This window comes from Emys orbicularis, chromosome 3 (genome assembly GCF_028017835.1).
Source record: "Emys orbicularis isolate rEmyOrb1 chromosome 3, rEmyOrb1.hap1, whole genome shotgun sequence".
NCBI lineage: Eukaryota > Metazoa > Chordata > Testudines > Emydidae > Emys > Emys orbicularis.
In genome coordinates, this window is record NC_088685.1 from 201,268,537 (window position 1) to 201,290,173 (window position 21,637).

Genomic DNA, 21,637 nt, shown 5'->3' on the forward strand with positions numbered 1-21,637 from the left:
TTTCCTGGTGCCCTACACAGCTGCATAGTTAGCGTATGGCTAAGGATGGCCCTGGGTGGATTAACCCTAAAGCAGTGAAGCAATATAGCAGCACAACTGCAGAGCCATTTAGTGTAGACTCTTAGTGTGTGTGAGTGTGTGTCTTCTGACACTGTAGTAAATCCACCTTGCTAAGAGGCAGTAGCTGCATCAGCTACGATCTAGCAGTGTTGACATTGGGCCTTAGCCCAGCTTAATTACATTGCACAGGGTATGAAATGTCCCCTCCCTTCTCTGCACCGTCCTTGAACCACCATCTAATCCATTTGAGCGTTCACAGCTAACCCAACTAGACTTAACGGTGAATGAGTTTTTAAACACCACTACCTGAAACACATGAAAGGCAAGATGTAGGACATTATCCTTTCCTCCCCTACTTTTGTGATGTGATTAGTCAGCCAAACTGTGCTGACAAGCCAGAGTCTTTCTATAGAGGCACACTGCTTATTGGTTTTTTTTTTTTCCCCTATGGGCCAAGTCTCTCAGGGTGCAAAGGAGGAAAGAATTTGGCCTTACAAGTTTTGGGGATAGTCTCTTCAAGAGAAGAAATAGTAACAGCTGCAATCATGTGAGAATAAGTATTATTTGCTTTTCTTCCATCATCTGGTTCAGTTTCCTCATGACTTCAGAAATGAGGTAGTATATTAAGCTATTGTGCCACCTCCCCTAGTACTCTAGCATGCATCTGTTCCAGAAGTGGGTGGAAGGGAGAGAGCATCTCATGGTTAGAGCAGTAGTCTTTAGCTGCCTATGTCCTCTAAACACCTGTTCAGAAGGGCATAGAGAGATACTAGTACATTCACAATAATGGCTTCCATTAGTTAGCAGGGGTACTGTGGCCAGGGATTAAAGGAAGGTAGACATGCAGGTAAGCAAAAGAATCTCACTTGAATGCTTGGGTCTGTCACAGGACCTTGACCTAGAAGCCTTGATCACAAATAGCTTAATAGGAAAAACTACTAAACTCTGTCAGTTGCATCACAGACATTCTTTCAAGTTTCTAGCTATTGTATACAATCTGCTGTATTCTAGTCCTGAACTACTGCAGCTCCTGAGCTCTAATTATTTACCCACCCCTGGACAAAACTCGACCGTCTGTTTCTCTAAACACAGCACAAGTAGAATAAAGGGGTATTTTGGTTGGAAAGAGCTAACCATTAATAAGACTTCCCAAAGACCTGTAGTAGCCTCTATCCATGCCTTCTAAGCTTTGCTTTCCTCCCCTGCCCTTTTAATTCAAGACTGAACACAAGAGAATATTTTTACAAAACCATCAGTTATATGGCTGCCCAGGGAGGTATCCTGCCCATCACACAATTTACAGAGGCAAAGTATGTTTAGAAGTCAGAAAAGACAGACAGATGTGATTGGTATCCATTGTGCAATTAACCATCCTTTAATGTTTCTATTACAAACACAGTAAAGGTTAACCAGAGTGAACAGTACATGCTCTGTATCCAACTAATTTCCTACTTGCATTTTTAAAATAGGAAAGTATTAGTTCAAGGAGAACTATTGGCATTTTTATCTTCCTTTTAATATTAAGCCACTTAATGTTAACCCTGATCTCTAGATGATAATTCAAATGCCACCAGTGCCAATTTCTGAACAAGACTGAATGACTATTCTCTATTCAATACAGAAAACATGTATATTACTGAATTGACAAGTTTTGGTGAAAAAAGCTGAACAGATTTTGAATTGCTTGTATGTTTAATTGCCAAGAACTCTTGATAATAGGCACACGTGTACCAATAAGCATGTGATCTTTAAAATGAATGACTGTCACAAAACAAACTTGAATACAGCAACAGCATTGGTTACTAGATTTACAGACGACTTTTAGACTCTTCAGCTTTTAAAGGATTTTCTAAATCTTGATCAGCTAGTCACGCACTGGAAAGAAACTCCACAGCAGTCTCCTTTTCTTCCATCAACTCCTTTGCAGTCAGATCCATCTTCTCTCGGGAGAAGTCATTAATAGGAAGACCTTCGACAAACTTCCAGGTTTTATCCTGTTTGAAAGTTAGTCCTTATGAGAACAAGTCTTGTACGGTCTAAAAGCAGCACTTAATTTTGCAGTTTTGGTATGCCAGTGAAATGAGTGACACCTCTGAACGCAAATGCTAATCTGTGGTCCAGAAATTGTGTTAGAACACATGCTTGCTCAAACTGAAACCACGTGATGGTGTGGAGCAGATCTGTTCCTCTAGAAGTCTGCTGTAGTATAGTGACTAGAGTTTGCCATCTGAATGAGAAATCCCGTTCTCTAACAATTACAAGATATTATAAGTTTACTTGTAAATATCCCCAAACAAACTGACTGAAGCAGATGGACTTCTGTCTCTAATTTCTTTTTACCTGAGCAGTCTTAAGAGCATTAATATTTTTCTTCAGATTCAGTGTAGAAGGTTAGTTGCAGTATATTCTTTTTGCCTCCTTCTCCCTACACTTCAGACTGTTTTTCTGCAGCCATCCAATATTCATTTGACAACTCAAATTATGGAACAGTGAGCGTAATGGGCATCTCGCAGTGGGCACAAGTATGTTGAAAGCCTGCTTCACAGCACCAATGATCCAAATCCTAAAATGCTACCCCTGAAATCTACATAACCTCCTCCTACTTTGTATATAAAGACATTTCAAAAGTTAAACCTTGATAGATTTAAAAATAGCGTAATTACCTTGATTACAACAGGGAATGAATAGAGCAAATCCTCGGGGATACCATAGGAATTTCCATCAGAAATGACTCCCATGGAAACAAATTCCCCCTGAAAACAAAAAGTTAGTGATAAATAGCGCTCCTTGCTATTACAGCGGGCACAAATTTAACTAATTACTATCTATACTATAGAAAGCCTTGCTGCATTTGTTATAGTCCCAACTGTGTAATATCTTCTGTCACTCATGATTAGACAGATTAATCTACCCAGTGTTACTCCAGAAGGACATTAAACACACAAAAGTTTAAAGAGATTAGTCAAGAGCACCTCTCTATGTGCCATAGCAATATTTACCTCTGGAGTGCCAAACCAGATGTCCCTCACATGGTCACAGATAGCTTTGGCAGCTGACATTGCACTGGACAGCTTCCTGGCTTTAATAACAGCTGCACCACGTTGCTGAACAATCTGTAGTAAAGACAACCAAAAAAAAAAAAAAAAATTGGACATCTCATTTGCATATAGTCAATAAATGACAGAAGGCTTAAGCAAGCAAGCAGTGGCTTTGTTGTCTAGTCACCGCTAACATACTACTGCTGGGGGAATTCTGCGCCACTGCGTAAGCGCAGAATTTATGTCTCCTGCAGAATAATTGAATCTGATGGGGAGGCAAAAGGAAGATGCACTTGCACTTTTTGCCTACTGGGGGCTGATGTGGTGTCAGAAGAGAGGGCAGCTGTCTCATGGGAGGGAGCAGCCAGCTGTGGAGAGGGAAGGGGCAGAGGCTGACTTCCTGACTGCCCTGCCCATGGGAGGCAGCATAGGATATGGGAGGGACAGAGCAGGGCACACCAAGTTGCTGGGGGTGTGGAGGAGGAAGGGAGGGGAGACAGACTGGGGCAAGGGCACAGAGCTAGTGGGGTGAGCCAGGGGCTGAATGGGGAGGAGGAGGAGGAACAAGGACACATGGGGATGGGGTAGATATGCCCGACTGAATGGGAGAGGCTAGGGGTCAGCCAGGCTTTGCATAGGGAAGGCTCCCCAACAAAAACACACCCCACCCCACTTCTCCCACCAACACCCACCAAGCCTCAAGGTTCACTCCCAGGCTCCTTCGCAGCAATTATTTCCCACTCCTGCAGTTCCTCTGTTACCCCCGACTCCCCCAAGCCTTTGCACTTCTTCTGAAGGGGGTGGCAAAAAAAGTTTCTATATAGTAGTTTAAATGAATTATTACTCAGAGTTCTGTATTAATATGCCCAGCAAGGAATTTGTCAAAAAACAAACATTCTGAATCTTTTTTGTTGTCTGTATTGTTGTTCCAGACATACTTGATAACAGATATTTTGAAATGAATTACCAAAAATAATTGAAACTGGCGTGATTATATTGTGTTATTTTGACAAATATGCAGAATTTTAAAATATTGTGCACAGAATTTAACTTTTTGGCACAGAATTCCCCCAAGAGTAATTGTCATGGGAGAAAGTTTCTTATATAGTCTTCACTAAAAACCCTCAGAGTTGGAGAGCAAGATGTTCACAGTTGAATTATGGCAGATATACAATCCTACCAATAAACAGCTGTAACACTGAAATAGAACAGGCTAAGAGCCTAGAACTGTTCTGCAAGGGTCAAGGCTGATACACACTGAAGGGTTTGGGAGGCTTGCAGTGCTGTGTTTCTTGCTGTACCAGTTTTGTGGCTAGAAGCCTAGCCTACTGGGTTATCAATGTAGCATCTTTCACAAGCGTCACATACATCAGGCGCTCTGTACCAGTTTCGGTTCAGTAACTGACGCTTTTTTTGAAGTTTATAGGTAAGGCCCTACTTGAATTGCAGGATGATTGTCAAATAATTGTGACCGAATTTTGGACAAGACATGGAAAATTGTGGGAAAAAAGTAATAATGGACATTTATTATTTGCAGTAACTTGGAAAACCTGCTCCCGCTGTCAGCTGCCCATCTGAGGGCTGGGGCGCCTGCTGTCAGCTGACAAAACTGCGGTGGAAGCCTAATATTGCGAATCTGCAACGTTGCAAGTTAAATTAACCTATACATAAGGCCTTACTTATGGTTTACATTTATACTTTAGTGGTCAGCTGAAGACTAGAAGTGAACTACTTATCAACCTTTGTCCCACATGAGCCATCAAGCAACTTGAAAGATTATATAGAACCTATTTTACACGCTATCAAGTCATTTGATAGTGCCTGAAGGTCCATGTCTGTAGAGAATTTTTCCAAGACACTTAAGTCAGACTAACGAAGCTAATTGCTGAGATGTATACATAAAAAGCAAGTCTCATTCATGTACAATATTTATAACAGCCAAAATTTGTTCACTGACTCTGTACCAGTTAGACCCCAACTCATCCCCTAGGAAGCAAGCACCTCTGAACCGTCTTAATAGCCCCTCAGACGACAACACACACATTTATGTAACAGACCAGCTATCTGCTATTCCCATGAGGGCCTATCCCAGCTGTGTGCAGCAGGCCAGAGTCAAGGACCCAGTATTGAAGCCCTCTTGTTTAAATCTAGGGACTCTAGCACCTCAACTGCGAGTGTATAATAATTAATTAGAAAAGAGGGACCTCACAACCCTACAGAACAAGCAAAGGACTCCTTTTATAGGTCAAACATAAATTGCACCCACAAACAAGCTAGACGGTAGCACAGCCTATGGGGCACAGGCAATTCAAATTCTTTATGGGAAGCACTGCTCAGCAGTCAAACCACAGAATCCTTGAGTTAGAAAATGGCAGCCTTAAAAAATAAATAAATAAAAAACAACAACAAGAACACCACCCCTCATCCCCAAGTGATGATGAGTATATTCAGAGGGGAACTTTCCCAATTCTATGGACTAAAATTACTGAAAAGTGAACTATCCTCTCCCTACAGAGGCTAGGACACCACATGACACCCTGTGGCAGCAATTTTGACTCTCAACATTAACTTTCACTGTTGATCATTTCAGCAGAAAAATCCAGCTAGCATACTTATTTAGGTTTATGCAAAAGGATCCACCACAGGAACAGGACTACAAATTTTAAAGATCAAATATCTGATTATTCTGACAAGCTATTTGAAGACAAATCATTTTAGTAGGACTGGAAGATCTGCTTTGCTAAGGTTTGCCATAAGATTTCCATTGAGTATATATTAACACTAGCTTTTTACACTGAGTCAGAATTAGTCTAACAGGAGTACAGTATTGTCCAATTATGCGGATAGATCATAAATAAACAGAAAATCTTACCGTGATAAAGTCACCCTTCAGCCAGCTGTCATCTTTTACAGCTTCATAAACTCCAACTTCCTTTCCTTGCACTTTCACCTTAGCATGGGTAACATCTGGATACTGAGTGGAGGAGTGATTCCCCCAGATGATGACATTCTTCACATCATTAGCAGTTACACCAAGTCTCAGAGCAATCTAATTTGCATTTAGAAAAGACATGAAACATACCAATTACAACTACACTTTAAGTAGAACACACTGCTTTCTGAGAAAGCTTAAATTTACACACTTCTTTAGAAGACAGACATACGAAGGTATTTTAGCCCTGGATGGATTCTTCCTACCTGGGATTTAGCTCGGTTGTGGTCCAAACGAGTTAGACAGCTGAAGTTTTCCTTTGGTATTGAGGGAGCTGACTTTGAAGCCGTCAGGCAGTTGGTATTTGCTGGATTTCCTACCACCACGACCTAGAAAGGCAATGAAGGGGAGTGGGGTGAGAAGAGAAGTCAACTGTTTACCCAGCTGAGGGGAATGAATTTGCAGAAATTGTAGCTTGGCTAAACACAACATTAACCATTTGTAAAGAAAAGGCTTTACTCCAAAGAAGCTGTCAAGAAAAGAAGACAAAAAGTCTTGTTTAAATCCTAAACATATTGTATAATCACTAATTTAAAGTCGTTTATCAAAAAGAAAAATTACACAGAAGAGGATATCAAATATAGAATCACAGAACAGTTCATTTTAAATGCTTCTTCACAAGTGCCTCTATAATAAAGGAGACCAGTATTTTAGATATCAGCACTACTTACCTCCCTGCACTGTTCCCCTGCACTGCAAAAATCCCCCATTATCTCTTAATACATTAAGAGGACTATACACACAAACTAGTCAGCTCTTTCCTTGCTTGCTTTCTGCTCCTCACCCCCTATTAAAGTTTCCCATTAAGATAGCTCTACTAAGTGACACTGCTTTACATGATCATAGTTACGACTGAAACAATTGTTGCCTATTTGAAGTAAGATGCTGGATCTCAAGTTAAGTCAGTTTCTCTTGTTAATATGAAAAGGACAGATTAATTGATGAAGAAAAAACAGTGTCAAGCTCCATACAGCCTCCATCTGGTGAGCTGATCTAGAGACATGCTTTTATATTTCCCTTTTTGATATTCCAACTTCTCAGTTAGTTTCCCATTACTCTGTAATAGCTGATGCTAATTTTTATTTCAACTGTAGAAAACACTGAACAGCCCTGTAGACTCAGCAGGAAGTTCTTCAGCAGAGGAAGCAGGCATTAAAGTCAGTTACAAAGCACAGTGGGAGCAGGAGTATGAGATTAGGAGCTGTAGGAGGGAAGCCACATGATTCTATGCATTGTGCCTGAGCTACTGGAAAGAAAAACACATTTTAAAAAACCTCCCCAATGTGACTTTAAAAACTAAAAATCTAAAACAAAGCCTATTTTTATTTTATGTGACTTTATTTGACTGATACTGAAGTCATTAAATTAAAGCTACAGATTCATATGAAATAGGAGCCAAGTTTGCATCAGTAAACTGGTTGTTCATCTGCATGTGCTATTATCAATATGAGGCCACCTCTTCTCACTCTACTGCTCCCCACCTCTGAAAAGTAACTGCAGGACACTACACACTCCTACCTAGAAGATGGTTCATCTTCTGCCAGTGAATGGACTGGGATCATTCCCTAGATCAACTATGGGGTCTAACAGGATGCCTCCCCTCAGGCTTTGGCCAATACAGAGCATTTGAGAAGCAAGACCTTCCGTAAAACAAAATTTGTCGTTATGCTATATCTGTACTACTCTACAGCTCTTGCTTGGATCTTTAAGTTGCTTGGTAAAGGGTTTCCAGTTAAAAAACAGGACACAGTTTCTGTAATCACCTTGACAGTCTTCTTGGCATACTTGTCCAAGGCTGCACCCTGGGATTTAAAAATTTTCACATTTGCTTTGAGTAATTCTTTCCTCTCCATGCCCTCTTTCCTCGGCATGGAGCCAATCAGAATTGCTACGTCAAGATCTTTAAATGCAACCGCCTCCTTGTCTGTTGCGATGACCTCTGTAAGCAAAGGAGGGAAGAGACAGAATTAGTAACAGAGCAATCTTTTTGGGAGTTCTATGGCAACATCAATGGAATTATTCTTTGGATTACCTTCTATTTAAGCACTAATCAGACAGGCAGCTGTGACAAAGACAGACCCAGAGAGCAAATGCCCATATTTACTAGTTTAATTACTGCTCTTTTTCCTTACACTAAGTCATTGATGGGTGTTAGCAACTTAACGTGAATGAATTATGCATCCTCATTTGTTTGCCTGTATCTTCTGATGTACCCTATACGTAGTACTCCTCACTTCTCCATCCCTTCCAACCCATGCAATGGCATTGGATTTTTGTGTATGACCCAAATGAGTTTTCCTTTCCTCAATAACCAGTAATATTAATTCACACTGGAGAAGGTTTAGTAAAACTACACAATCTGGGAAATTTTATCAACTGATATTTGAAACAGCTACTATAATAACTACAGCATTGCCCATTAGCTCACTTTCTTCCACCTCAAGAAACTATACTCGAGAATCCATAATTTGTTAGACAAGTTGATCAACCCATTTCTCAATTTTGTCTTTATTTTTTCAGTGATTTTCAGAGTTTGCGTTTTATAACCTTCTCAGAAAAAGCATTGGCATATCAGAAAAGACAAAGCTATTTCACTACTAGGCTAGGAGGCCCATCATGACATGATAGTTCAAGCAGCCAATTGTTTGCCAGATACATAACACATCTTACTTTCAAGGTTTAAATAGTATAAATCAAATTCCCAGATATTACATATGCAAATATTGTAGGTGACACTCAAACACCCATATCTGAACCCATATACTTCTCTTACAGTTTGCAGTTAATCAAGCTAAGTTAACTTTAAGAAAGTCTGTATTCCTTTTGATCACCTCTCAGCAGTGGAAGGGCACAGTCTTGCAGTTCCATGATTACGCCATCCAATACAGTCATCATGGGAGTGATATCCAGCAGTACAAGAACAAGAGGCTGTAAAACAAAGTAACTTAAAAGTATACGGAACAATAAGTGTAGGCTTACTCAGTTTTTCAATTATTTCTTCCTGCAGCCAGATATTAGTTAACATCACCTTTTGGGAGAGGTGGGAAACGTATAACAGCCCATTTACTAAGACAGATGACTAACAGCAGCATCACAATTCAGCGCTGAATGCATATAAAAAACAGGATCCAGAATAACTCAAGGCTCTATTTCTTCTCTTCAGGCTCACTGCTAGGGTTGCCAACGGTCTAATCACACAAACCTAAACATCCTTGCCCTTACCCGCAGACCCGCCCCGCTCACTCCATTCCCCCTCCCTCTGTTGCTTGCTCTCCCCCATCCTCACTCCTTCCACCAGGCTGGGGCAGGGGGTTGGGGTGCAGAAGGGGGTGGGGGCTCTGGGCTAGAGCTGAGGGGTTTGGCGTGTTAGAGGGGGCTCAGGGCTGAGGTGGGGGGCTGGGTGTGGGAGGGGGTGCAGGCTCAGGGCTGGGGCAAGGGGTTGGGGTGCGGGTTCCGGTTGGTCTGTGCTTACCTCAGGCAGCTCCTAGTTGGCGGCGCAGTGGGAAGGGAGAGCCAGGGGGCTCTGTGCACTGCCTCTGCCTGCAGTCACCACCCCTGCAGCTCCCATTGGCCGCAGTTCCTGGCCAATGGGAGCGGCGGAGTCGGTGCTTAGGGTGCAGGCAGCGTGTGGAGACCCCCCGCCCACCTCCCAGGGGCTGCCAGGACATGCTGGCCACTTCCGGGAGCGGCACGGGGTCAGGGCAGGCAGGGAGCCTGCCTTAGCCTCTCCGGAGTTAACGGCCTAAAATCTCCCGGTTTGGCTTCGTAGCCTCCGGGAGATAGAGCCCGATACTGGGAGACTCCCGGCAAAACTGGGAGGGTTGGCAACCCTACACTCAGAACAGTAACTTATGTCTTTGCATGAAATGTGAAGGCTCACAGGAAAACTTAACTCCAAGTTTATCAAGAGATTTTACAGATTGTAGTTTCTTCAATACTGTTGAAGAAGACAAGCGATGGTTAAACTGAACTATTACCTGTTCTTTGCCGAAGACATCGCCCTTGGCAATGCTGTAGAGCAGAGAATAGGCGATCTGACCAGCAGCTCCAGTCACTAGGACTCTAATTGGTTCAGACTGTAAAAGAAATAGACAGACTCAGCTAACACATTACCTGATTAAAGAGCCATTAAGCATTTTCAGCAGTTATTGTAGAAAGAGCATTAAAATATTTAATACTTCTGGATGTGAATCATGTGCAAAAACCCAGCACAGGGTCAGCTCCTAGGATTCTGCTTCTCTTTTAAACCAATAGCAGCACTCCCAAATGTCTTCTGGGAGCAGACCAGACCTGCAGAAAGGTAGCCAAAAAGCTGTAAGTTGAAACCCCAGAACTAGAAATATTCCAAGGCTTGTTTGCACTTTGTTCAGAAGAGAGTGGTGGGGAGTATTTTTAAATGAAGGTCAGAACGGTTTAAAGTAAGGGGGAAAATACCGCCTTTTTAAAGCATAGGCACTTCAAATACAGACTCCTAAAATTCCATTAGACTACGATGTAGCTTTTATGCTTCAAACTTATTGGCGAGCCGGCACAAGTCTTCAGAAGATTGGCAGAACATGCAGCTTAGAATTACATCACACTATATTAGAGACTGCTCTCGTTACATTAATTTGCAGATTTACTTGCAAGTGGAGATTTGTAGAATACCGCAAACCTAGATATCTGGTGGAGCTGTAAATAGGACACCAACTAAAAAGTTATGTAGCAATTCAAGTAATATACTCAAGAAAGAGATCGTGGAGTCATTGTGGATAGTTCTCTGAAAACATCCACTCAATGTGCAGCGGCAGTCCAAAAAAAAAAAAAAAAGCAAAGGAACAGAACGTTGGAATCATTAAGAAAGGGATAGATAAGACAGAAAATAGCATATTGCATCTATATAAATCCATGGTATGCCCACATCTTGAATACTGTGTGCAGATGTGGTCACCCCATCTCAATCAGCTTGGAAAAAAGACGACTAAGGTGGGATATGACTGACGTCTATAAAATCATGACTGGTGTGGCGAAAGTAAATAAGGAAGTGCTGATTACGTCTTCTCATTACACAAGAACTAGGGGTCACCAAATGAAATTAATAGGCAGCAGATTTAAAAAAACAAAAAAACCCAAAAAAACAAAAAGGAAGTATTTTTTCCACCCAATGCAGTCAGTCTGTGGAACTCTTTGCCAGAGGATGTTGTGAAGGCCAAGCCTATAACAAGGTTCAAAAAATAACTAGATAAGTTCGTGGAGGATAGGTCCATCAATGGCTACTAGCCAGGATGGGAAGGGAAGATGTCCTGAGCCTCTGTTGGCCAGAAGCTGGGAATGGGTGTCAGGGGATGAATCACTTGATGTTTACCTGTTCTGTTCATTCCTTCTGGGGCACCTGGCATTGGCCACTATTGGAAGACAGGATACTGGGCTAGATGGACCTTTGGTGTGACCCAGTATGGCCGTTCTTATACAACAAAGCAGTAGGCAAAAGGCTGGTGTGTATACTGTTTTCCAGTTGGCACTGTTTCTCTGGATTGTAACGCTTCATCAAATCAGGTGTGATTTTCCCCCCTACTATTGTTACAAGCAACACTTAAGGAATCTTAATAGATTAAATAATTTTTATTTTACTCTATCCAGTCAGTTTCAACCATTTCCCCTGTAGAATCAGTTTGCACAGGTAGGTCTTTAACACAGCAACAGGAGACACAAGACTTGCATAGTAAAAGGAGAATGCCACAAAAATTGGCTTGGGGGTTTGAGGCAGGTGTAGCACCCAGTATTACCAAACAATGTTGTAAAAATCATGGAGTTACTGTCGTCGTCCCCCCCACCACACACACACACACACACACACACACACCCACCCCATAACTGGCTTAAGCCATTATTTCTTTTAAACTGTCTCAATTTTATTTTATTAGCTTTTACTATTTTATTGTTTATTAGCTGTCTAGGTTGAGCCTTTAGCATGCACTCACTTCATGTATTCAAGCTTCTTCTCTGCAACAATGAGTATTAGAGTTTTTTTTAAGACAAAAACAGGTTCCATGCATGGGGTCCCTAGATTCAGGAGCTAGGGTGTTAACAACAACCACTAAATATTGTGATTTGTTTTAAATCACAAAAATGGCAAGATATAGCAGCACTGAGCCACTGAAGCTACTTTTAAAATCAGTTTTGTTTTAAACTTGCTAGATGTCAAGATGATCATGTCCCTTTACATAGAGGCCCATTCTTTCAGAAAGGAACCTTAGCTACATAGGACAGTCAATTTAATCTGTGACTTGGCTCCTACACTGAACTTTAATAAAAATGCTTTCATGCTCTGGTAACTAGAGCAGTGACCTTTAGTCGTTACTGGTTTTTGGAATTTTTACATGAAATATATAGAATAAGTTCAATTAACATATTTTGAAGCTATTTACCTCCCCTGTCAAATTCAAAAGTGTGGAAGAGAGCCAGGAAAGGATATGGAATATTTAGTTCTATAGAAGAGAAAAGGTGGAAAAATAAAGTGTTTCATTGTAGTAGTGTGTACAGGACCCCTACATCCTCAGATAGCTTCAAAAGACAACATAAGTAAAATTCTGAAGAGGAGGACAATAATTTTTTAAAAAGAATACTTGGTTACAGAGCACAAGCTTCCAATCTCAAACCTACGGCTGACATCAGCACCATTTATTCCCTTCCCCCCATACTTTTTCGTAAGTGCTTACTACCTTAATTAGTATCTTTTGAAAGTATTAACACCTTCAATTTTAACAGATTTAGGACTTCTCAAACTTGCTGGATACAGTACTATTTAACAAAACAAATAAGCCAGCTATGCTGCAGGTAGCTACAAAGGACAGTATCAAAGGCCTGGTCTACACTATGAGTTTAGGTTGAATTTAGCAGCGTTAAATCGAATTAACCCTGCACCCGTCCACACAACGAAGCCATTTACTTCGACATAAAGGGCTCTTAAAATCAATTTCTGTACTCCTCCCCGATGAGGGGAGTAGCGCCGAAATCGACATTGCTGTCCAGAGCAGTCACAATGGTGCACTGTGGGATAGCTCCCGGAGGCCAATACCATCGAATTGCGGCCACACTAACCCTAATTCGAAATGGCAATCTGAACTCAGATGCACCGGCCACGTAGACAAGAAAAGCCCCACGAACTTTTGAATTTCATTTCCTGTTTGCCCAGCACAGGTGACCACGCAGAGCTCATCAGCACAGGTAACCATGCAGTCCTGGAATCCAAAAAGAGCACCAGCATGGACCGTATGGGAGGTACTTTATTTGATCGCTATATGGGGAGAGGAGTCCGTGCTAGCAGAACTACGTTCCAAAAGACGAAATGCAGCTGCTCTGTGATTGCTTTGGCTACTTGCATCACAGTAGCCCCCACAGTAGATTTGCCCACTCCAAATTGATTCCCGACTAACCGGTAGCTGTCTGGCATTGCAAGCTTCCACAGGGCTATCGCCACTCACTTCTCAACTGTGAGGGCTGCTCTCATCTTGGTATTCGGGCGCTTCAGGGCAGGGGAAAGCAAGTCAAAGTTCCATGAAAGTGCCCGTACGCATGCGAAAGTTTCGCAGCCACTGGAAATCATCCCAGACCTGCAACACTATGCGGTCCCACCAGTCTGTGCTTGATTCTGGGCCCGGGAAACAGCATTCCACGGCTATAACCTGCCCCATTGGAGAGAGGTTGGATCTCCAAAGCGCCGGGGCCCGCGGTTTGAGAGAATTTAATTTAATCCTGAGTGGAGCGCAGGAGCTGGTCCAAGAGGTAACTATAGCGGGACCGCTTGGAAATAGTGACCATAATACAATAGCATTCAACATCCCTGTGGTGGGAAGAACACCTCAACTGCCCAACACTGTGGCCTTTAATTTCAAAAGGGGGAACTATACAAAAATGAGGGGGTTAGTTAGACAAAAGTTAAAAGGTTCAGTGACTAAAGTGAAATCCCTGCAAGTTGCGTGGGCCCATTTTAAAGACACCATAATAGAGGCTCAACTTCAATGTATACCCCAAATTAAGAAAAACAGTAAAAGAACTAAAAAAGAGCCACCGTGGCTTAACAACCATGTAAAAGAAGCAGTGAGAGATAAAAAGACTTCCTTTAAAAAGTGGAAGTCAAATCCTAGTGAGGCAAATAGAAAGGAGCACAAACACTGCCAACTTAAGTGCAAGAGTGTAATAAGAAAAGCCAAAGAGGAGTTTGAAGAACGGCTAGCCAAAAACTCCAAAGGTAATAACAAAATGTTTTTTAAGTACATCAGAAGCAGGAAGCCTGCTAAACAACCAGTGGGGCCCCTTGACGATGAAAATACAAAAGGAGCGCTTAAAGATGATAAAGTCATTGCGGAGAAACTAAATGGATTCTTTGCTTCAGTCTTCACGGCTGAGGATGTTAGGGAGATTCCCAAACCTGAGCTGGCTTTTGTAGGTGACAAATCTGAGGAACTGTCACAGATTGAAGTATCACTAGAGGAGGTTTTGGAATTAATTGATAAACTCAACATTAACAAGTCACCGGGACCAGATGGCATTCACCCAAGAGTTCTGAAAGAACTCAAATGTGAAGTTGCGGAACTATTAACTAAGGTTTGTAACCTGTCCTTTAAATCGGCTTCGGTACCCAATGACTGGAAGTTAGCTAATGTAACGCCAATATTTAAAAAGGGCTCTAGGGGTGATCCTGGCAATTACAGACCGGTAAGTCTAACGTCGGTACCGGGCAAATTAGTTGAAACAATAGTAAAGAACAAAATTGTCAGACACATAGAAAAACAAACTCTTGAGCAATAGTCAACATGGTTTCTGTAAAGGGAAATCGTGTCTTACTAATCTATTAGAGTTCTTTGAAGGGGTCAACAAACATGTGGACAAGGGGGATCCGGTGGACATAGTGTACTTAGATTTCCAGAAAGCCTTTGACAAGGTCCCTCACCAAAGGCTCTTACGTAAATTAAGCTGTCATGGGATAAAAGGGAAGGTCCTTTCATGGATTGAGAACTGGTTAAAGGACAGGGAACAAAGGGTAGGAATTAATGGTAAATTCTCAGAATGGAGAGGGGTAACTAGTGGTGTTCCCCAAGGGTCAGTCCTAGGACCTATCCTATTCAATTTATTCATAAATGATCTGGAGAAAGGGGTAAACAGTGAGGTGGCAAAGTTTGCAGATGATACTAAACTACTCAAGATAGTTAAGACCAAAGCAGATTGTGAAGAACTTCAAAAAGATCTCACAAAACTAAGTGATTGGGCAACAAAATGGCAAATGAAATTTAATGTGGATAAATGTAAAGTAATGCACATTGGAAAAAATAACCCCAACTATACATACAACATGATGGGGGCTAATTTAGCTACAACGAGTCAGGAAAAAGATCTTGGCGTCATCGTGGATAGTTCTCTAAAGATGTCCACGCAGTGTGCAGAGGCGGTCAAAAAAGCAAACAGGATGTTAGGAATCATTAAAAAGGGGATAGAGAATAAGACTGAGAATATATTATTGCCCTTATATAAATCCATGGTTCGCCCACATCTCGAATACTGTGTACAGATGTGGTCTCCTCACCTCAAAAAAGATATTCTAGCACTAGAAAAGGTTCAGAAAAGAGCAACTAAAATGATTAAGGGTTTAGAGAGGGTCCCATATGAGGAAAGATTAAAGAGGCTAGGACTCTTCAGTTTGGAAAAGAGAAGACTAAGGGGGGACATGATAGAGGTATATAAAATCATGAGTGATGTTGAGAAAGTGGATAAGGAAAAGTTATTTACTTATTCCCATAATACAAGAACTAGGGGTCACCAAAAGAAATTAATAGGCAGCAGGTTTAAAACAAATAAAAGGAAGTTCTTCTTCACGCAGCGCACAGTCAACTTGTGGAACTCCTTACCTGAGGAGGTTGTGAAGGCTAGGACTATAACAATGTTTAAAAGGGGACTGGATAAATTCATGGTGGCTAAGTCCATAAATGGCTATTAGCCAGGATAGGTAAGAATGGTGTCCCTAGCCTCTGTTCGTCAGAGGATGGAGATGGATGGCAGGAGAGAGATCACTTGATCATTGCCTGTTAGGTTCACTCCCTCTGGGGCACCTGGCATTGGCCACTGTCGGTAGACAGATACTGGGCTAGATGGACCTTTGGTCTGACCCAGTACGGCCTTTCTTATGTTCTTATGTTATGTTATGTTCTTATGAATTCTGTGTCCGTGTCCATGTCCACATCACTCTCGTCGCCGCGCTGCCGTTGCCGCCTCCTCCTCGCCTGGTTTTTCAGGTCCTGGTTCAGCATAAACTGCATGATAATGCATGAGGTCTTTACAATGTTCATGACTGCTGTCTTGAGATGAGCGGGCTCCATGCTTGCCGTGGTATGGCGTCTGCACAGTTGACCCAGGAAAAAAGGCGCAAAACGGTTGTCTGCCGTTGCTTTCATGGAGGGAGGGGTGAGGCTGTACCCAGAACCACCAGCAACAATGTTTTTTGCCCCATCAGGCACTGGGTTCTCAAACCAGAATTCCAATGGGCGGGAGAGACTGCGGGAACTATGGGATAGCTACCCACAGTGCAACGCTCCAGAAGTCGATGCTAGCCTCGGTACATGGACGCACACCGCCGAATAAATGTGCTTAGTGTGGCCGCATACACTCTACTTTATACAATCGGTTTCCAAAAATCAAATTCTGTAAATTAGGAGTAATCATGTTGTGTAGACATACCCAAATTAATATTGGATTGTCCTCCATCAGTAGGAGGCGGGGGAGGGGGCAGAAGAACTATATCTTCCAACACAGAGGTGGACTGTGTGCCGTGCCAATCTGTAACTTAATTACTAACTGTGATAACGTACCTTGCTTTACAACATCCAGGAAAGCGGGATTAAGAGGACAGTAATCCATGCACAGTTCAAGTTTTAGCAGTAACTCACCTTGCTTGATAAAACATTTTAAAACTATAAGCTGTCAATATTACTGAAGCTGAAAGCTTAGGAGTCAGATATCAGACCAATAAGACTTGGCCAACAGACCAACTCTTGTTTGAAGTGTCATGGTAGCTGTGCTGGTCCCATGATATGAGAAAAACAAAGTGCATGAGGTAATATCTTTCACCAACAGAAGTTGGTCCAATAAAAGAGACATGCTTTTGAGCTCTACAGAGGTCTTCTCATTTCTTTCACCAACAAATGTGTTCCAATAAGAGATACTGCCTTACCCACCTTGTCTCAGACTTCCATTCTGTCCTTTCCGTATTTCTGAGTAGAGGAATTAGTTGAGAAAACTGCATTCTGATACATTTCAGAGAGTGGTGAGACAGTTTAGCACTTGAAGTTACTAGCTATGTGCAAGTACTATACCGATGTAGTGTTCCCCAGTCCGTTCCTTTAAAATGGAAGTTGAGATAGGTGCTCCTAAATGTGAGCGTTGTTCACATGAGGATTTGGCTAATGGCAATTATACCAAATCATGGGGGACTTTGTTTTCAGAAATTTCAAAACTGTCATCCCTAATACTAAATGGGATTGGGAACATCCTGAATTGACATGAATGGAGTAGTGTGAACAGGAAACAAAATAAGAAGGTTCCCCAGGGACTAGAATCAATAGAGTAGCATTTTAGACATACAAATAAAACACGGTGGGGTAGAAAAATCTGGAATTGAAGAGCAGGATTTAGGCAAGAAAGACATGAGGGGCAAAAAACAAAACAAAAATCCATGACTAGAGATGGAAGAAGGGTCATCTACATATATACATTAGATAGTGACAGGAAGCAAGTAATTTATACATGCCACAGCAAGCAATATCATATCACTTTACACATTTAACCTGAACAAAATTCTAGATGCATCAGAGATAGGAAATGGAAGTGACTTGAAACTTTTAAGGCCAGAGCACAGGCAGTGTGTGCCTTATTGTTACACCAGAAAGGACAGAAGCAGTGTAATGAATATAGCTCCTTGCAATGCTTTTGGTGACATCATTAACACCTATTTTAACAGAGAAATAAGAATGTTTATATCTTAGGCCTTTGCAGGCAAAATAGCTTTTCAACTCAACCATTTCACTATTACCATAAAAAGAAGAAATGCAATTGAAATCCAGGGCTAGCATCTGGGATTAGTTCCAGCACCCATCCCCTCCTACCCAACTACATCATTTGAACCTGCCTAAGTCACACAGCTCAAACAGAAAAGGAAATGGAAAGTAACACAGAAGAATGTCATATGATCCCCTAGACCTGTGACATTCTAGATCAGGATACAGCACTTTATAGAAAACACTGAAGTTGCTAGTTTGAATCCTACAGCAGACATGCACCCTGGCTGGAACAGCTTGAGACTCAGGTGCACTTGTTCCACAATAACCCATTGGAGAACACTTTCAAAGTCACCTCGTGACACTGCAGCGACGTCACCCACTTCCCCTCCCCCACTCCAGCAATTAACAGATGGTTTCTATAAAAATCACACCAAGATTTTACCCAACAGCTGGCAGCTCTGTGCACAACCACTACTCATGCCGATGTGCCCGCTGCAAGCAGCCTGCAATGTTCAGCAACCCACCCCAGGCTCTGGCCCAGGCTGCAGGCTCCATGTCCTCTGCTGCAATGATAAGAAGGGGTCACCCCAGCAAAGGAATGACAGCGCCTCAGCTGTAAACGTGGCCGCCTGGTCCCCTAACCCCTTCTGCTCGCCCTACCCCCGACCCTCCTTCCAAGGAGGGGCGCAGGCTACATACTCCGCACATGCCCCCGTCCCACCAGGAACTGCACAGGGTCACCCCCTCCCCCCCATACACACATCCAGGGGCGTTGGGGGCTCCAAACCCCCACCCTTACCCCAGGTAGGGGGTATGCCCCCACATACACAGAGAAGGGGTGCAGGAGGGGGGGTCTGTACCCCAGGCCCCACCACATGTAGGGGTTACCACCCCTTCCCCCCACACGCAGCAGGAGGGGGATCTGCACCCCAGACCCGCACCCCAGACAGGGGGTACCCCCTCACACATAGGGAGAGGGGAAGGGGTAGCTCATGGGGAAGGGGTAACTCAGTGGTTTGAGCATTGGCCTGCTAAACACAGGGTTGTGAGTTCAACCTTGAGGGGGCCACTTAGGGATCTGGGGCAAAATCAGTACTTGGTCCTGCTAGTGAAGGCAGGGGGCTGGACTCGATGACCTTTCAAGGTCCCTTCCAGTTCTAGGAGATAGGATATCTCCATTTATTTATTTAATCTGTACCCCCAGGCCCTCATCTCAGGTAGGGGGTACGCCCCCACATACACGGAGAAGGGGTGCGGGAGAGGGGTCTGTACCCCAGATCCCCACCACATGTAGGGGTTACCACCCCCCCACACACACACATACATGCGGCGGGAGGGGGATCTGCACCCCAGATAGGGGGTACCCCCTGACACATAGGGAGAGGGGTAGGGAAGGGGTAATCTGTACCCCCAGGCCCTCATCTCAGGTAGAGGTTACCACCCCCCACACGTATTCTCCAGTGGGAGCTTCGTATCCCCCGCAGGCCGAGCGGTACTGACCATGGCTGGGCGAAGCGGCTTGTCCGGCTGTGTCGCTACCTAGCCTCAGGGTCACCTCTAAGCACAGCTAAGGCAGCAGCAGTTCCACGGCCGGCGCTGAAGGTATTAAGCGGGAGAAGGAGGGGGCTGATCCCAGCGGGCCGCGCAGCCGCCTGGGTGCTGTAGTCTCTGTCCACCCTGCTCTCCGCGCGTTCCATTCAGTCTCAGTCTCGGGAGTACTACAACTCCCAGCATGCGCCGGGCCAGCCTCGCTGCCGCTTAGTGAGCTCGTCGTGCTGACAGTAGCTCGTGTCCAGTCTCTTTCCACCGCCCCACCAACCGCTGAGGCGCGCCCGCAGTAACTATTGGGCACATTCACAGCAGGGCCAACGAGGAACAGCTTCCCCAGTCTCCGCCAGGGGGCGCTACAGCTCAAGCTTTTGCGCATGCGCTACAGAAGACACGTGGCCCTTGTTTATCTTTGCGCATGCGCGAGACGAAGAGCCGGGAGGTCGGGGGACGGTGTGTGTGCAGAGTCAACGCTCCTGTTTCGGGCGAACCGGTGAGTGCGCGCATGCGCAGCCAAAGAGGCGAACGGTTGCATTATGCGTTGACCTGTTTGCACGCGCAAGTGAAAGAGACGAGGTGAGATGGCACCGATACGTGCGCATGCGCACGCACGTTGTTTCCTCGGTTGCCAAGTGACGAGAGCAGAGCGCGCTGTTGCTAGGATCCGGCAGACGCCGCAGCAGTTACGGCTCCGGTCTCGTTCCACTTCCTGCCGTTCCCTGTGAGGTGAACGGGACCCTGGCCAGCGACCCCCCTACGGGCGCTCGGCGGGGTGGGCTGCCCGGACTATGGGACGGTTGGGTCCCTGAGGTGGAGGCGGCAGCTACCTTCAGCCGTGGAGGCAGCTGCGTCTTCGCCGGTATTTGTCACGTGGCTTCACTCTTGCCGCTCCTTTCAGATCGCTCGGGTGTCCGGGGGGTGCCTCTGCCTCTCCTAGGGCCCAGCTGCCCCCCGCCCCCACTGCAGGCCGGGCGGAGGGGCGTGGCTAGCAGCGCGCGGGCGTGGCTCCCCCGGGTGGGCGCCGCGGGCTAAAGAGGAGCGAGTGGGGAAGATGTGGGAAGGCCGGGGTGCGCAGCACGGCCGAAAGCCAAGACATGGTGCTGTCTACACCGCCCCCAGGTCGGGCTCCGGAGCGCACCAACGTGCTGCTGCGCTGTAACTCTCCCGTGTGAACCCAGGACCTTTCAGCTGGTGCCCGCGGCAGACAGGGGATGATGGATCGCTTGGGGGGAGGGGATACATGAATTATATTTCCATCACCCTTTTGTCTGCTACTGAAATGTTACAATTTTGGTGAAATAATAGAAGTAGGTAGACAATTCAGTAGGATTTTAGTGACTCTTTAAGATAACTTTAATCTATAATGTAGATACATGGTCTGTAGTTACATGGTCCAGGCAGTGATGGAGTTTTGAGCTTCTTGGGGAGCCCCATCTGAATTAGCTGAGCAGAGAAAAAAGTGAAAAGAAAGACAAGAAGTAGTATAAAGAAATAAAAATAAACATGACCATAAAATACCAAACGGGGGAAAAGAGAAACAGAAGCAAAAAATCAATGATGATGAAACAACCTTGCAGGAGAGAGAGAAATATATAATAGTAAAACAATGAAGAGGCTGGAAATAGGCAAAAATAAGCAAGAATGTAAAGCAGTGGTTCTCAAACTTTTGCACTGGTGACCCCTTTCACACTGCAAGCCTCTGAGTGTGACCCTCCTTATAAATTAAAAACAATTTTTTGTATACTTAACACCATTATAAATGCTGGAGGCAAAGCAGGATTTGGGGTGGAGGCTGACAGCTTGCATCCCCCCATGTAATAACCTCGCGACCCCCTGAGGGGTCCCGACCCCTAGTTTGAGAACCCCTGATGTAAAGGGTTTTGGGGGAAAATTGCAGAAAAATCATAAAAGGAAAATTTTCAGATAGTGTCAGTATTTCCTGTAAAACCATGGAGGATGGGGACAGAGGA

The 21,637-nt window shown here is 44.0% G+C and overlaps 1 protein-coding gene across 4 annotated transcripts; it reads right to left on the bottom strand.

Moving 5' to 3' along the window:
- Positions 1-1,413: 1,413 nt before the first annotated feature.
- Positions 1,414-19,735, bottom strand: MDH1 (malate dehydrogenase 1). 4 transcript variants are annotated; one of them, XM_065400644.1, is made up of 10 exons: positions 18,562-18,644; positions 10,269-10,380; positions 10,068-10,166; positions 8,922-9,018; positions 7,854-8,029; positions 6,297-6,419; positions 5,971-6,147; positions 3,060-3,173; positions 2,724-2,813; positions 1,414-2,054 (listed from the first exon to the last, which is right to left on the bottom strand). In XM_065400644.1, exons 4-10 carry the CDS (start codon positions 8,983-8,985, stop codon positions 1,929-1,931), a joined length of 870 nt encoding a protein of 289 aa, XP_065256716.1. In that variant the 5' UTR covers positions 8,986-9,018; positions 10,068-10,166; positions 10,269-10,380; positions 18,562-18,644; the 3' UTR covers positions 1,414-1,928. The 4 variants fall into 4 exon arrangements, with proteins under 4 accessions (XP_065256716.1, XP_065256714.1, XP_065256717.1 ...); XM_065400642.1 differs by lacking the exons at positions 10,269-10,380; positions 18,562-18,644 and adding an exon at positions 19,620-19,735; XM_065400645.1 differs by lacking the exon at positions 10,269-10,380 and having other exon boundaries at positions 18,562-18,631.
- Positions 19,736-21,637: the final 1,902 nt, after the last annotated feature.

Excerpts from the sequence above, each read along its gene's own strand:
- MDH1 (XM_065400642.1), bottom strand. Across the intron at positions 2,814-3,059 it reads TCTGGTTTGGCACTCCAGAG|GGGGAATTTGTTTCCATGGG; the intron begins GTAAATATTGCT and ends TTTTGTTTTCAG. Across the intron at positions 2,055-2,723 it reads CATTCCCTGTTGTAATCAAG|GATAAAACCTGGAAGTTTGT; the intron begins GTAATTACGCTA and ends ACTTTCAAACAG.